This window comes from Stigmatopora argus, chromosome 12 (genome assembly GCF_051989625.1).
Source record: "Stigmatopora argus isolate UIUO_Sarg chromosome 12, RoL_Sarg_1.0, whole genome shotgun sequence".
NCBI classification, from domain to species: domain Eukaryota; kingdom Metazoa; phylum Chordata; class Actinopteri; order Syngnathiformes; family Syngnathidae; genus Stigmatopora; species Stigmatopora argus.
In genome coordinates, this window is record NC_135398.1 from 12814858 (window position 1) to 12831584 (window position 16727).

At 37.7% G+C, this 16727-nt stretch overlaps 1 protein-coding gene across 8 annotated transcripts in view; it reads right to left on the reverse strand.

The window, feature by feature from the left end:
• Nucleotides 1-214: 214 nt before the first annotated feature.
• astn1 (astrotactin 1) overlaps nt 215-16727 on the reverse strand; it is a 204599-nt gene continuing 188086 nt past the window's right edge. For all 8 annotated transcript variants that reach the window (XM_077615012.1, XM_077615009.1, XM_077615015.1 and 5 more), the window contains 4 exons: nt 13649-13784; nt 10149-10249; nt 8595-8778; nt 215-2447 (listed from right to left, as the gene is read on the reverse strand). In XM_077615012.1, coding sequence (XP_077471138.1) covers nt 2210-2447; nt 8595-8778; nt 10149-10249; nt 13649-13784 — 659 coding nt within the window. In that variant the 3' untranslated portion in view covers nt 215-2209. The remainder of the gene's footprint in view (nt 2448-8594; nt 8779-10148; nt 10250-13648; nt 13785-16727) is intronic.

Below are 16727 nucleotides of genomic sequence, written 5' to 3' on the forward strand. Positions count from 1 at the left end.
CCAAACGTCCGTTCTACCAAACGTCCGGTCGACCAAGCGTCCGGTCGACCAAACGTCCGGTCGACCAAACGTCCGGTCGACCAAACGTCCAGAGACCAAACGTCCAGAGACCAAACGTCCGGGGACCAAACGTCTTTCGACGAAACGTCCGGTCACGTGTAGATATAGTCAGTGCAGTCAATTGTGGTGTGGAAAGAAATCAAATTCCTCCAACCAGATTTTATGTCTTTATTCATGAAGTAACACATTGAAAATCAAATGTTTAAAGACAGCAGCATGCAGCTTTTTCTTCTGTCAATCCAATGATCGGATTTTCCAATCAGCCAACTAATGAGTGTAAAGTACAGTTTCAAACAATATTTCATCATATTTGGATAAAATAAAGAGACCTACTTGTCACATTATCTGCAAAGAATAACGACAGCAAATACGTACAAGTACAGGATATCAGCTATGCTTAAAACACTGCGGTCTTCACAACTATTATTGTTCATTTTAATATTAGGAAATGTGTTTGAAATGACCAAATCTACCTTCATTTGAAACTGACCTTCAGAGTGGCCATTCGACTGTAAAAGAAGAAAAACACATCAAATTATACTGGAACAATCTCCTTAAAACAATCATACACATTTTAAACATTAATAATCAAGGTTCACTAATAAAGAAATTAGTGTGTTATCACATCTATATACAAGTATTTTAATCACAGGAACTAATACTAGTGGACATACGGTATCCCATTGAGCAAATCAATCTGTTTTAAAATTACGAACCATATTTTTTTTTTACATTCACCAGCTTGGGTCTAAAATTCTACTTTAGTACAGATCTTTCATAGAGAACGAGCCATTCTTTGCCATCTGTGGAATTGATTCAACGCATTCCAACTGAAGTTTCCTGAAAAAGAAAAAACTTTCCAAAAATACTGATTTGGTGAGCGGAGATTAATGTCAAAATACAAAGTTAATGTCTCTGATGAGAGGAGATGTGAATACTTCCAGTCTTGTGCAAATACAGTACATGCAGAATTCCAATTAAATCGGCTATCTTGAGAGGACTGCCGGAACTTTGCTGTCGAAACAACTTTACCACAATGCCGTCAACATTTGTTGAAGCCCCAATTATTATTAATTGTTGACAGTGTGGAGTGGAGCCTGCTGTTTGTTCCAGGAAAATCCCAGCTTTGACTTTTCACATGGAATCTTGTGTTATGCAGCTGCTGCTGTTGTATGTTTTAATCCGATGTTTACATCAAGTGTAAGAATGGACTGAGTTTAAAGAAAATATTGACGTAAACGGAAATAGTAGTTTACGTCTAAATAAATGGTAAAACTAAAGCACATTGTAACTAACATTTATGGAAGGCCTTTTCCACTGCTATTTCATTAGACACCACCACAATTATGTGGATCTTAATTTGTCACACCCCGTCAAATTGACAATTACATTTCTTATACGTACTGGGTTTTCAATAACAGCTTTTAGCTCAACTTATTTTTCTTTTCTTCAACGCTTCAGCAACTGTAACACATAAAAACGTGGCACTCCATTAAATTTAACTTCTTTGACTCTTCTTGAACAGGACTTGCTTGCGAATAACAGAAGAATGCATTTAAAAACCCAGATGCAAACAGGTCAGATGTGTAAAAGAAACATTCAACAAGACATTAAAAAATATTCCTCAAAAGAAAAAGAATGAAAAACAACCAAATGGTTAACTTATCATTTTTCTTCCTTACGATGAAAATAAAGAGAACATAAAAAAAGAAACAAAAAAAACTCCACAAACTGCTTTGTTTACATCAACTTGTCCCATGCTCTTAATAACAACTAAATGACACAAGGCATTTTTTAGTTTGCACTTCTTTGATAATACACTTCTGAGATTTTCTTTGTACAGCAATATTTGACATATTGTATGTATCATTACATCCACAAAAGCTAATAACAATACATTTCAGTAATACATGTAAAACATATTTCTTTAGATTTATTATTTTTAAGAAACGAGTGTAACGACCCAAAAAGTTGCAACACACCCGTCAGGTGGACAGTATAGTTTGACCTAACGTTTGTTTTTGATCAAAAGCAAAAGAAACATTAGTTACTGCGAAAAAAGAGCTCGTTCCGATATCTTAAATAGATACATGAATGTAAACTCACTCTTGTTAGATCTGGCATCTTCTGTAGGCTGGGATGGAAAAATTTAGATCTCCTTGGGCTCACCATAGTCATTATACATGACTGCGAGTATTTGCTCATCACATGCCTTGTGCACATCCTGGCCCACATCTGCCCAATTCATCCCAAAGGCCTTGGTGTCAGTGTAGCGACAGGAAAGGAACTTGAGAGACATCCTGCGAAGACCAATCTTGGACTCCTGAAGAAGGCCTTTACACCAAGGAGACAGTTCATTTAACTGCGAGAGAATAAGACCGGCCTTCCTATTGGAACCAACAACACAGGGAAAACTGTCAAAATGTGTTTTAACAACCTTTTACCATGTTCATAACTTGTGTCCTTGACATTACTTCAAATGAGAGAGCAAACGGGACCAAATTTGTATAATTTCAATCTGAAATTAATATGCATTGTGAATTATACCTTTCCACGACAACGCACTCGTAAACAGAACAAACAAATTTAAATTAACCTGGATTAATATATACAGACACACTCAAACATACGTTTAATGTAACTTTACACAAAACTGAATTCTAATTTTGTTGTAATCTTTTGTTACGTTCGTTTTTCTGGTTGGCGGTTTGCCACGCCTCCACCCTCACGTTCGCTATCGATGGGCTGTTTGCTGTTGCCTTCAAAATATTCCCAAAATGATGCACACAAATGTCCTCACAATAGGATAACGCACGACCACTTCCCAACGAGAAATAGTCTTTAAAGAACGATCATGGGAGCTTCTTTCCTTAGAAAGAATAACAGGAAATACAATAGTTGAGCTTACCCACGTATTGATTGTGGGTGATGAAGTTTTATTCTGAGAAAGGTTGCCATTGCCTATGGGTGTTGTGTGCACGAGTATACTTCATTACCCAGAAAGCCCTCTTTTTGCATGCGCGTTGCGCGTTTCCTGGTCTTAGGAGAAACTCGTCTGAATTAATCGTTCTGTGCTCGTAAATATTGTTATGCACGAAAGATATGCAAAAAAGACCTGGCTTGGTCGCATCACGAAATTTTGATCGCATGATGGGCGAATTATTCGATCGAAATTTCCGCCGTAAGACGAGAATTTTGTATGACGAGCGGTCGTATGACGAGGTACCACTGTATATATACATATATATATATAATGATTTTCTATGAAGAAGGTATGATGAAGTATGACACTTCAAATAAAATAAATAATAAAGAAAAATACCGGTAATAAACATCAATTGGCATTCGTGTTTGTGCCTATGAAAAGTACTGTTTATGGCCGCAGTAATTTTCAACAACCCCAGCTATGTTTTGCGGTGCGGTAAAGAAAAAAAAGGTTCTTAATCTTCTTACCACGTCTGCAGTCAAGAATTCTCATGTTGGTACTGGAAGTATTCTGCTGTTGTGGATATCGTTTTTCGGAGACTTCTTTATGCACAATGATTTTTCCCTAGCACATTTAAGTGGTGTAATGCAATCAGGGTATTTATTTGCTTAAAATATAGAAGAAGCTGTAGGTTGTTATTCTTTCGTATTTTAGGGTGGAGAAAAGGGGTCTTCGAGTGGCAGTGGTTTTTACCATAAATTCTTGAGAAGGTATTTTATGAGACAGCTGACCTCAAGATTTTAAGTATTTGTGTTTTTTTTACTTCAAAGGTTGTATACAAACATCTATGCACGTGGTATTAACAGAGAACATGATTGCACAAGGACAACCAGAGAGTTCACTAGCCGATTTCATAATTTGGATGCGATTTTAGTTAGTTTAGGGGGGTTGAGTAGCTCTGAAATTGTGGTCTTTTCCTTTGTCTCATTAATAATGGCATTCTTCTCCCACAGAGGGCTGTTCTCCTTCAATGTTCTTCCTCGTCTTTCTTTTGTGCCTTTTTCTCTCTTGCCGTTCTCTTCAGGGCGAATTTTAAAATTTTTATTTACATTTTTTTAATTTTGGATCCTTGTGAAAAAATCTGCAATAGACTGAAGTTGTGAAGTGCTGAGGAATGACAGTAGATCATCGTAGGTGCTTGGGTGATTATCTAGTGTAGTTTTAATCTTTTAACACCAACAGTTTTACCTTTCTGAACGTTCCCTATAGTGTGACATTTTGAAAAGTGTGTACTGCATGAAGTTATTTTTTACATTATCTATTATCCACTCCACTTGTGTCACTTTTTATAAGTACATGACGCTCCAGTATGGTTATGTGATGTTTTTTCTCTGTGTGAATTATATTAGTAACTGTATAATATATGTAATGATGTTCATTGTCTCCTATTAATGGAATTTGTTACAGATTGACAATAATGACCTGACAAAGACAAAATAAGCTGTAAATTAAATTGAGGAGACAATGAAGAAGACCTGGACAGACATTCATGATTGGGCCTTATGAGAAAAAGTTAGAAGAAAATCCTAATCAGTCAAGACAGGTGCTAAGAACAAATTGTTCTGAGATGGATTATCTCAGAAATGTCGTAAAATGTGAACATTTGTACATAAGTAACCATTCATTCATTCAATTTCTGAGCAGCTTATCCTCACAAGGGTCACAGGGGGTGCTGGAGCCTATCCCAGCTGACTTGACACCCTGAATTGTTGGCCAGCCAATCACAGCACAGGCAACCAATGTCATAGTTTTTAGAAAAAAGAGGCATTTCCAACAAGAGGACCTGTTGGCATCACTACTAGCTGAAGTAAAAGTGGACAACGACTGTGTTTCGTGTAGAAAAAGTACAGAGCTTGGTATATATGAAATGTGTCCAGTATCTGGCAGAATTTGTGTTTAACTACATTTATCTACAATTAATATATATATATATATATATATATATATATATATATATATATATATATATATATATATATATATATATATAATAATTGCATATAACTTTATTCATCCCGTATTCGGAAAATTTCACTGTCACAGTAGCGAGAGGGTGAGAATACAGACACAGGAAAAGACATTTCAAACATAAATAAACAGGTAATAGATAAGTTAATAAATAAATACATTTCACACCCACTCAACCCTCCTAAACTGCTTATTTATTTATTAACTTATCTATTACCTATTTATATATGTTTAAAATGTCTTTTCCTGTGTCTGTATTCTCACCCCATCGCTACTGTGACAGTGAAATTTCCCAAATACGGGATGAATAAAGTTATCTAATCTAATCTAATTATTACACATTCTGTTTATATGTTGACCTAAAATCCCAAAAGACATGACTCTTTTTTATGACCTGAGAGGAACCCCAATCATCCAAAATTTGCAGGAAAAACTATGATTAGTCTCTGTCACAAAAAATCAAAACGAAAATGAAAAGAGCAAACAAGGACATAGACAGAAACAGCGAAGAGAAAAAGATATTCTTTCATTTTGCCAAAGCATCTTGAATTTCCGCGTAAACAGCCAAGTTGTATGCCTTAAATAATGGGTACGTTCATAGCGATGACAAGGTCTGGCCCTCGGGAAAAGAAATGTCAAACCTTCGATGGACAGATTTTTTTAGTGAGATCATGGTTTTAGTTAAAACATCAAGCAAAAGCAACCAAAATGTCCCTCAAACAAAGCCAAACTGTCTCGTCAATGTGAGCTGATATCTTTCTAAAAACAGCAAGACCAAACAGAAGAAAGATAAACCATATTTGATCATTCATTGCTTTTTTCCCCTCAGAATTGCATACTTGGCTCATACGAGTTGATAATGAGTCAGAGCCACACACGAATTCTTATTATCAGTGCTTTGACAACATAATGAAAACTTTAGTTACTGTTTATTGTTTGTGAAAAGAAAGCAAATAGAATTCTCTTTTCGTGAGTCTATGCGTGCATATGTATTAAAACTTTCCTATTGTGTATCTGCTGCATTTTGGAGGTAAAACATACATTTCTTATCAAGACACGGAATGTGTGAGGTAATATTAAATTACAAACAAAACATTCTCAGACTGTTACAGAGCATGGGCTGTCTATTGCTCATACAATACAGTACTGCAAATATATTACACACGTCGATGACCTCCACCACAAATTTATATTACCGTTTGAATGGTAAAACATCTGAACCTTTAAAATCCCTCCACCTCCATAACTCATGTCCTTTTAGGTGATCTTTTTTGGCCGCAGCCGACAGTGGGTAGAATATTTTCTGACACAATAACAAGAAAATTTGATGGTAGGGCAGTTGTTGAACCATTCAGACGGGCTGTAAGGCTGTTGAACCTTTCTTTTGGTTTAAACTCTGCTGAAACCTCACCATATAATATCTTGTCCTACATAAAACAACAAACCTGGTGTGGAAAAATCATTTCTACCAAGAGTGTTTATTTCCCATTAAATGCATTGCTGTACTTTCCTAGTTGCTCTTATTGCTAACCCCCCCACCCCCATCTCTTTAACGGAATTGAGAGGATTGTTAATTAACGTGTACTTAAATGGAACACATCATGAAGGAACTCCCTCAATTACGCATTTCTTTCCAGCACGGACACTATTAAACAACCTTTTGTTTACGGTGAGGAGAATCCTTAGACAGAAAAGCGAAAGAATTAAGGGAACCTTGACTAATCGGTTTTACCTGCCAAAATAGTGAGTACCACAGACTACCATTTATATTTTATACCAGACACATGGCTCTGTTTACAAAACACAAGGTACAATTTTATAGGCTGGGCTCATGTCCATTGTTTGGATGGAAAGTTGGGTCCCTCTCTGCAGTTACTTTACTGAATGAGCTTGATGATGTCACAGAGGTTTAGGAAAACAAATGTTGAATGCATTTCCACTCACCTTCAAATTCAGGATCTAAAGTTTTACTGTATTGGGAAAAAGTTAAATACTGGAAACTCCTGATATTTGTCCAGAATGACAGAAATCTTGTTTTATTCTTAACTCTAATCTCACTTTCTATACATCTCTAACAATAAAAAACTCTATTAAATTATTGTTTTTAAAATGCATGGCTCACATATTCCATTTATCAACATTCCCGACATTACATCTTATTTAATCTTTCTATAACCCCCTTTCTTCCTTTATTGGCCTATTTCTTTGCACAACTATTTTCCATTTATCTGACACTGTAAAAACGCTTGAAATGTATACAGTTGGACCCCCCATTTGATTTCCTCATTACTAAAGACACAAATTAACATACCCTGTCCAGCATCTACCAATCCCGGTGCCTTAGAAGCGCAGGACACACGCACCCCGGCTTCCACCACTTCAACCTACTTCCCCCTGGAAGGCGCTACAGAGCCATAACTGCCAAGACAAACAGACTCAAGGACAGTTTCTTCCCAAGAGCTGTCATCATACTCAACTCGAGTTCTGAACCTAGGACCTAATCAAGACTTATTACTTATTTATTATGTTGACCACTTATTTATCTATTACTATTTAGTGATTATTTATTCATCATTACTATATATTGATTATCTATGTGTTTGTTTGTTGTTGCGACCATAGACTCAGCGAGTGGTTCGCTCTCAACAACTTGGCGCTGAACGTCTCCAAAACGATGGAACTAATCATGGACTGCAGACCTCACTTGGACTAAGTTATGTATTTATTCATTTATTTATTTATTATTTATTTGTCTGTTTGTTGTTATTATTTGTGCAGTATGTGGTGAAAGCTTTAAATGTCATTATACTTGTATAATGACAATAAAAACATTCAATTCAATTCAATTTGAGGGCTGTAAGTTTAGTTGTAAGTTTCTTTAAATTGGCAGACAGTTCTGAGTTATTCCTTTGTCTAAAGAAATTATGCAAACTGAACACATAGATAGAGATTTACCTACTGATATTAGCTAATTAATAGACCACTGTTTTCTGTTGCCTTTAGTCTGTGCTAACGCCAATGTATGTGAAAGGCTCCGCTTTATCATTTTCCCTTAAATGTTTGTGTTTAACCCATTCATAGCATTCTCATATTAATGTAAATTTATGGCTCTACGTATGATTAAAGTCTGCTCTCTTATTGTTTGAGTAATTAATGTCAAACCTAGGCAACCTGCAAGCCACTAGATCCGTCAGCATTAAAAGGGTTTGAACAAAAAGTCTTTTCTACCTTGTCAATCAGATTCAGATACGAATACCAGAAAATTAATGCTGAAATCTGTTGTATTCATTTGCGATGTCAAATCCAAATCCATTAGTCGATAGAACAAAATAAAGGCTAATATCCAAATATCTTCCAAGTAGGGTGAAGAGACACCTTTGTAATTTAGATGATTCATTCCAGCCAAATCAATACGTCATCATTACGAAGTCTCCATTTTAATCCTGGAGCACAACATGTAAAAGAACTATGTTAGTATTCAAATGCAAAGCTATTTTGGACAGCTCTTACCTCTGTGAAAAGCACAAGTTAACGGTTAACGTCAGTCTCTACAGAACATACAGTATGTCCCTGACTTTACCTGGGCCCAAGCTCATCTTCACACCTCCAGGTAAACTCCCCGAAACTCTCGTAGCGCTGATTGTAGTGATAGAGGACTCGATGAAGCGCTGGGGCACCTAGGTCCATCAGAGTATTATATGCAGTCTGTTGCTCCTTTCCACTGGTATATCCATTAAACAGGTTGTAGATTTTATCAGCAATTTCTAGATGGGCACAAACAATTATGGGCAATCTGTTTCAGGGAACACAGCGATGTAAACCACAAACGTCAGAAAAAATGATAAAGCTTTACGAAAGTTTTGAGCATTTGCTGGGAATAGAGGAACAACAATTCCACCTCTTGGCTATACACATTGGACAAACTTGACATAATTGAGCTATATCCACATCCTTTGGGTGCCAATAAACCGTTCAAGAAAAACATAGATGCTGTCCAATTTAGGATTTGTATTTTGCAACACACCATTTCCAGGGAATAAAAATGACAACAGCATGGCTAGAATGTATCATAATTCAGTGGCTAGATCATTTTAAAATCCTTCAATTAAATCTGCAATTCAACTACAGGCTAACTCAGGGGTAGGGAACCTATGGCTCGGGAGCCACATGTGGCTCTTTTGATGGGTGCATCTGGCTCTTTGCTAACCTGTGAGCTAAAATATGGAAATCGCTGTTGACAGAACTGAGATATTACATTTAGAACTGCTTTAATCTTCATTTTTTTTGCTTTAATCTTCTTTTTTTGCAGTAGACTCTTCTGGAATGCACCCTCTCATTGATTAGCAACAGCATAAGAATCTTTTAAAAAATATTCAGTTTTTTCCACTTTAAAAGTGGTGAAATTACAAAAAAAAATTGAAAAGGCACTCGTTTACATGTATGTATTTTGACTTTTAAATTCGTAGTATGGCTCACAAGGAATAACATTTGAAAATATGAATTGTTTGTGGCTCTCTTCGTCAAAAAGGTTCCCGACCCCTGGGCTAACTATTCAACTATGTGCACTACCCTCATTTATAATCAACAAAGAGAATGTTTGTCCTATAAATCAGCCACTAAACATAACAAATTGTGAAGAACCTTCCCATTGTCTTTGTTTTGTCTGGAAAAAGAGAGCTCAGACTGACAAAAAACACTTGTGAAACCCTTATCAAGATTCCGTCCACGAGATGTAGGAAATTTGCATTCTTATTATACACTCTACAAACAAGTTTGTGAAAACCTAAACAATATACACGAATCCCTCAAATGTCGTGGTTAATGTAGACCAGACATGGCCGTGATAATCGAAAAATCGCAAAGTAGGGTCATCGCTATTATAACTTTTTTTCCCCTTTTTTTCAGTGCTGAGTCCTCGTAGCAAGAGTGGCTTCCGCTTACGAGTTTCAGCGTGGATTTTCATGAACTTAAAAAAAAAAAAAAAAAAAATTATTAATAGCGTAAAAAAATAGCAAAGTAGTGAATTCACGATAAGTGAGACGCGATAATCGAGGGATTACTGTAGCACTCAGTGATGCACCTGTCCTCCAAACTAAAAATTCATTAATCCTTACTGCTGTGTGTCTTTCCTCACCTTGAGCCTTGACGTCATCCACAGTGGGACATGGGGTTTTAATGGTGACCTCACTTGGGCTGGAGCGTCGCCCAGTGTTGTCAACTGCCCATAGCCGGAACCTAGACAGACACATAAACACAATATTAATCTATTAAGGCTTTGCACGATGCACTCACAATCACATTGGAATCTGTTGCATTTCCTGTGCAGGTAATTTCTGTTTGACAATTTGTCTCTTTTTGTGAGCCTACTGCATGCAAAAAAGATGTGGGACTCAAACCCCAACATTTTTTTGAGTTATATTACCATCCAGCGGCTGAAAGGCTCATTGCATCCACAGAAATTTGGAGCCTTCAGTGCGTTAATGATGGATAGCATTGGATTATGGGCCTTCAGGTTACAACAGTACCATGAAAGACACCAGATAAGAAATTATGGATATCGTTTGTTGCCAGCAGAAGGCTTGCCTGAGCTCACCTTCTGAAAAGAATAACTTGTACTGAACAACAGCAACTTTTAAACCTAAGAGACTGAATTGTTTTGAAACTGAGATGATTCTGTTCTCCATAATAAAAAATATATGCCTACGGTGCCTCTCACATAACATTTTCCTCTAACAAGGCAGTAAATTTTGGAAGGACTCCCCCCGTATAGAAATTATAAGGGGGAAGACAGGGCTTTGGCCTAGTGAAATGAATTAACTGCCAGAGAGAATACAGTGGAGGAACCCTGCTGTTGCTAGAATCAAAAGGGCATGTGGAGCTTAGCACTCTGATGAAATACAGTATATCACAACACTTCTTGTCTTCCGATTTTCTTCTTTTGTGTCTTTCGCTTCTTAATCTTTGTCTCAGTCATCCTTCAGTCTCTCACCAAAAGCCGCCTCATTTCCTCTTCGAGACGTGTGTATTACTTCACTCGAGGCAAATTGTCTGCCGGCTAAGTGCGAGCATGTGTACTAAGAATCCACCAAGTGCGTGCAGACTGAGAAATCGTGTCTTGGTTGCTTCACAATCACAATAATAATATGTAAATGCCCTCAATCATTTTCTCATGAGTCATTAACATCTCTCCTTTGATAAAACCACCTTCTCATTAAGACAGAAGGCAGTTCATGCCTATTTGTGGGGTTGAACTTTGAAATTTGAAAGTATTTCTAAAAAGACCTGAATGAGCTTAAATTGCCATCAATCAACTTTTTAAATGGCATGAGCAGATCCCAAACATAACGATGACCTTAAGATGATATCCCAGTATTTTTTACAGCTTCCTAATACATTACTTATTATAAAAGCAACAAAATAAGAAGTTAAGCGCAAATTAACATAGATTCCTCCGAATTTGAGGTTCAATTCCATAGCCAATTCATCCAATTTGCTAAATTCAATTGAATTGACCAAATCCACTCTGCCAATAAAACGTTCAACCTTAAATATGAACCAAAGGCCATCAGGCATGAAAAAAGTACTAAAGAATGGCCCATGACTGACAGAGGCACTTAAAAATAGATGTTTTTTTCTTTCAATTGCTGCACTGAAGTAAAATCCCTGGCAATACCTCTGCCTATGCATCACTTTGGATTTGCTGGAACAGTTGATGAAAATAACTTTATTTTTCCCTGAAATTATTTATGACTTTATGTAATGTTAATGGAAGCCAAAGATGTGTCGTTTTGTCTACTAGTCAATACTTACACACGTAACAAGAAACATCCAACTGATCCTACAACTTTTAAAAATTGACATTTAATTTGGGTAGCTGACAAGTGCGGTTAACGATTCTGCCACACAGCAATTACGGGTTGAGTTCTCAGATGGGGGTGCGTGGAGAATTTTCTCCCTAGATTTGTGTGGCTTTTTCCCATGTGCTTCAGCTTCCTTAATATTTCCAAAGAATGCATGCGAGATTTAAAAAAAAGCAAGCTATAATTTCATGAAAAAAGTTTCCTGTATACCCAAAGATTCTAATGATGTACATACCACTGTAAGCGTGTGTGAATGGTTCTGCCACGTGAGTGACCGTTAGTCCGTCCATCTTCCCTTTGATCGAGATAACTGACAGAAACTCTATTGATGGAATTTGTTTTCTCTTAACCCTGAGTTTCAGTCCTACTCTTCCCACAATACATGGAGTAAGCACTGCCAGTTGCGCAATTGCAACTTCCTCTTTCAGAATAATTTGCCCATCCAGCTATGCCTATAAGTTATAATTGCACATATGGCCCAATGGACTTTCCACAACAACGCACTCTTAACTGAACAAACAAATTTAAATTAACTTGGATTAATATATACAGACACACTCAAACATATGTTTAATGTAACTTTACACAAAACTGAATTCTATTTTTTTTAAAAAAAAATTTACCTTCATTCTGGCCGGGTTAATTTTGTGCCACGCCTCCACCCCCACGTTCACTATCGATGGGCTGTTTGCTGTTGTACGTATTCCCTTCAAAATATTCCGAAAATGATGCACACAGATGTCCTCACAATAGGATAACACACGACCACTTGCCAACGAGAAGTAGTCTTGAATTAGCGATCACTCCACCAACGGGAGCTAACAGGCTAGGGCGAAAACAGGAAATGCAACAGCCTACCCACGTATTGATTGTGGGTAAGGAAGTTTTATTCTGAGAAAGGGTGCCATTGCCTATCGACGTTGTGTGCACGAGTATACTTCATTACCCAGAAAGCCCTCTTTTTGCCTGTGCATGCACGTTGTGCGTTTCCTGGTCAATGCGTAGGAGGAAACTCGTCTGAATAAATCGTTCAGTGATTGTAGATATCTGTTATTCACGAAACATATGCGGCAAAAAAAGACAGTGTGCTACAATGATAAACAGACTCATGTCATGACCACCTGGCTTGGTCGCATCTCGAAATTTTGATCGTATCGCGGGCGAATTATTCGATCGAAATTTTCGTGGTACCACGAGCATGTCGTACCACGAGCTGATTGTAGGTCGAGGTACCACTGTACAGTGGTACCTCGACATACGAGTGCCCCGACATACGAGCAATTTGACTCAGTTAAGGTTAGATAAAATTTATTTTTGAGTGTCTGCCTCGTAATCCAAGTTCATTTAAATTTGTTTATGTTATGTTATGAGCGTGTTGCCGTGCAAAAAGTGCATTGTTAATGGTTCTTTCCTCTATTGCAGGGGTGTCAAACCAGTCCTCAAAGGGCCGCAGTGGGTGCAGGTTTTCATTCCAACTCAACAAGAGGATACCTTTTGCAAGTGTAATCAGTTAATTAAAGTCAGGTGCTACTTATTTTAGAAGACAAAGATTGGTTAAAATGTCGGCACTGGATCGGTTGGAACAAAGACCAGGACCCACTGCGGCCCTCGGCGGAATCGGTTTGACACATGTGCTCTATTGTGTCAAATTCACAAGATTTATTTTTTATCAATTTCCAGGATCTTGAATCATACTGAGAAACAATACAAGCAATTGACCATATGGGGAAGGATCAAACAAAGAAAAAGAAGAAAAAAAAACAGAATTGCTCACATATATGTGGTATCAGGCTCCAGACAGCGAACAATCATGCTGACAGATGAGGACAGAAGTTTTGGGATGTCTCCCAACATCACACATGGGGACCTGGCACCAGACAAGATGTCATCCACGAAGCTCAAAAGCGTTTCTGAAGCACAGAAACAGAAAGAGATTCGAAACAATATTAATATTATATCAAAACCCTCAAAATCAGCTCCTCTCCGGCCAGCTTCTTTTCATGCCTAATAGAATTGGCATTATTTGTATTATATGCAGATGCGCAGTAGTGGTGACTCACATTATACTCATCATCTGTGTGTTCTGTGGCTACTGGCTTATTGTATGCTTATTTCTCACCGATGTAGTAGATCCTACACGTGAGTAGGACCACTGGGTTAAGCTCCTATGCTGAAAGCTAGTGACCAGGTGATGGAGGGGATGGCAACCCGGGAAAATCTAGCCGAGGCTGATGAGGCCTAGGGACTGTTGTTCAACAGTGTGCAGCCCATTAAAACAATTTGAAGAACCCAACTGTGCACTTTTATGCCAGGAAGAAAGCTTAATGTGGGTGGCCAGAGGAACCCAGAGTGCGGAACAACGTGCTTCAATCAAAGGAGACCTGTAATATGGTGAACACTGCGTGCTGCCATGGCATTTACTGTATGAACAGGCCTCAACAGCAGATGGAAATAGAAAAAAATTGCATGAGGTAAAACATTTCATCAGCGGGTTAATACCCTGCGGAATATACTTCACAAATGGTACGGAAAACACTTCACAGTTAGATTCTTGACATAGTCTAGATGTACATAAACACTGTGTGCCGCATGTTTGTCTTGCTCTCAGTTTTATTTTCTCTTTTCCCGCACCTGGGTTTGCTGAAAGGGCAGGCCTGAGCAAAACACCTGTTGTGCATTAGGCACATGCAGTATTTGAGGACTCCTGTCACAATCAGTTTCTCTCTGGCTATTGCCTGGTTCACCGCTGTGTTTTGCATCCTATTCCTCCATGGTTCTATTTCTTATTGTGATCATTTTCCACTTTGTCTCCTTAACTTACGCGCTGACTCGTGCCGTTTTGGTTCTACTTTGTTACCCGTGCAGATATTGCGATACCTTAGTTTTGACTTTTTCTGGCCGTAATGATTCGATTGTGCTGTTTTTTATTGTACTTTCTCACACTATTGTGCTCCCTTTGTTAAATAAATATTATTATGCATAAGATTTTCTTTGTGCGGGGATCTACATTCAACGACTCGCTGTTTCATAACACTGTGGATGAATATGATTGTTTCTGTGATATTTGATCAAATACAAAAGCCAGAGCACTTTCATTTCAAAAATCACAGATGTAATTGTGTAATTAATTATTTTGTCTACAGATCCGAAAAAAAACTACCGTATTTTGCTGTTGAATATATATCCCCCCATTTAATATACCCGGGTATATTAAACGGCAGGGGTATATTAAATGGCACACAAACGGGAAGGTACGATCCACTACGCACTCTTTATGCCGTGACGGGGTGCATCAACGTTTTGCAGACTAAAACTACTTACTGCTCAGATTAAAACTACTTACTGCCTAATGAAGTCTGACTTGGAATTTTTATGAACTTAAGTATCTATAATTATGCCCCCATGAACACCATACAAATCTTGCCAAAAAAAGCTGAGTTGCCTTTTAATATACCCGGGTATATTAAACGGGAGGGGTATATTAAACGGGAGGGGTATATTAAATGGCGCACTAACGGGAGGCTCAAAAAAGCAAAAAACATTTAATATACATATAATGTACATTAAACGGCAAAATACAGTACCAGTATATACAATAAAGATCAACGGAATTTCATGACATCCTTTCTTCTGAAATATTGGTAATATGGTCAATTATTTTATGTTGTGAACCTTCTTTCCTTGTACTGCATATTAGTAAACATCTGCTGTTTTCAATTGTGCCCATGAATTACTTTCACTGCAATCAGTATTTCTAAGATTTCCTTGTCAGGGGAAATTCATTAAATTGTGAATAGTGACGAGTTGCAACAAAAATCTAATACTATAAATCATTTCTACAAGTACTGTGTGATGAACAGCACAAGGGATGTTGTAAGCATGGGCAACAGTTCACACAAAAATAAGTTTAAAACATTCATTCAATTACAGTGCTGGCAGCGTTATAGGAAATGTGAGGCAAAATGGCAGGGTCACACAGATAAAGATTGGTTAAGGGTCACTGAGGTGAATGACGTGGATCAGGGAGTGCAGGAAAATGAGAATAAGTTACAACAAACTCAACAAACTGCCTACTGGACAGAATAAGACATGGGGTAATACAGATGCGGAGATATAGGTTAGATTAGAACTTTATTTCATCCCGTATTCGGGAAATTTCTTGGTTGCAGTAGCAAGAAAGACACACGACACACACGACATTGTAGACCTAGGTAAAAAACTGGAGCCACACACTGGAAGTCCACAAGGTGGGGACCTTCTGCAGGCTGAGACCGAGGTTACCGCACAGGTATATAGGTATATACTCAGGAACAGAGGTGTGCAGTACGGGTTTAATAAGGCGAGGTGGGTACCCAAGGGAAAGCCAGGATATATTGATACCCAAAATTTGAAATAGGTCAAGAGTTCGTTTTTGCAGTGCAAGCTAACCTAGACAACACTGGAAGACTGCAATGCTATTATGGTAGATGTTGTAAATCAGTTCATTTAGAAAAAATGCCCAAATCTCCAGCAAGCAGGACTTTGATATCTGATAACTTCTGGTTAGACATAAAAGGCTCGGGCTGGAAATATAGTAGTTAGATCTGGTAGTAAAAATGTGACGTTAAATTGATTTTTAAATTTATTGGTGTTGGCATGGAGCTGATTTCACTGATTCTTTTGTACAAGCTGCTTGCCATTCCAAACAGCTTTATGGTTTTAACAGAGATTAAGGGCAAAGACAGAAGTTGAAAAATATTGAATAACAATCAACTGAGTCCTAAGGTAATGTTATTTTATGAGCGTGAATATTTTTTTCTCCAATTTTAGGCAGTAATTTGAAAGGAAAATGTGTCCCGAGTACAACCACCTGT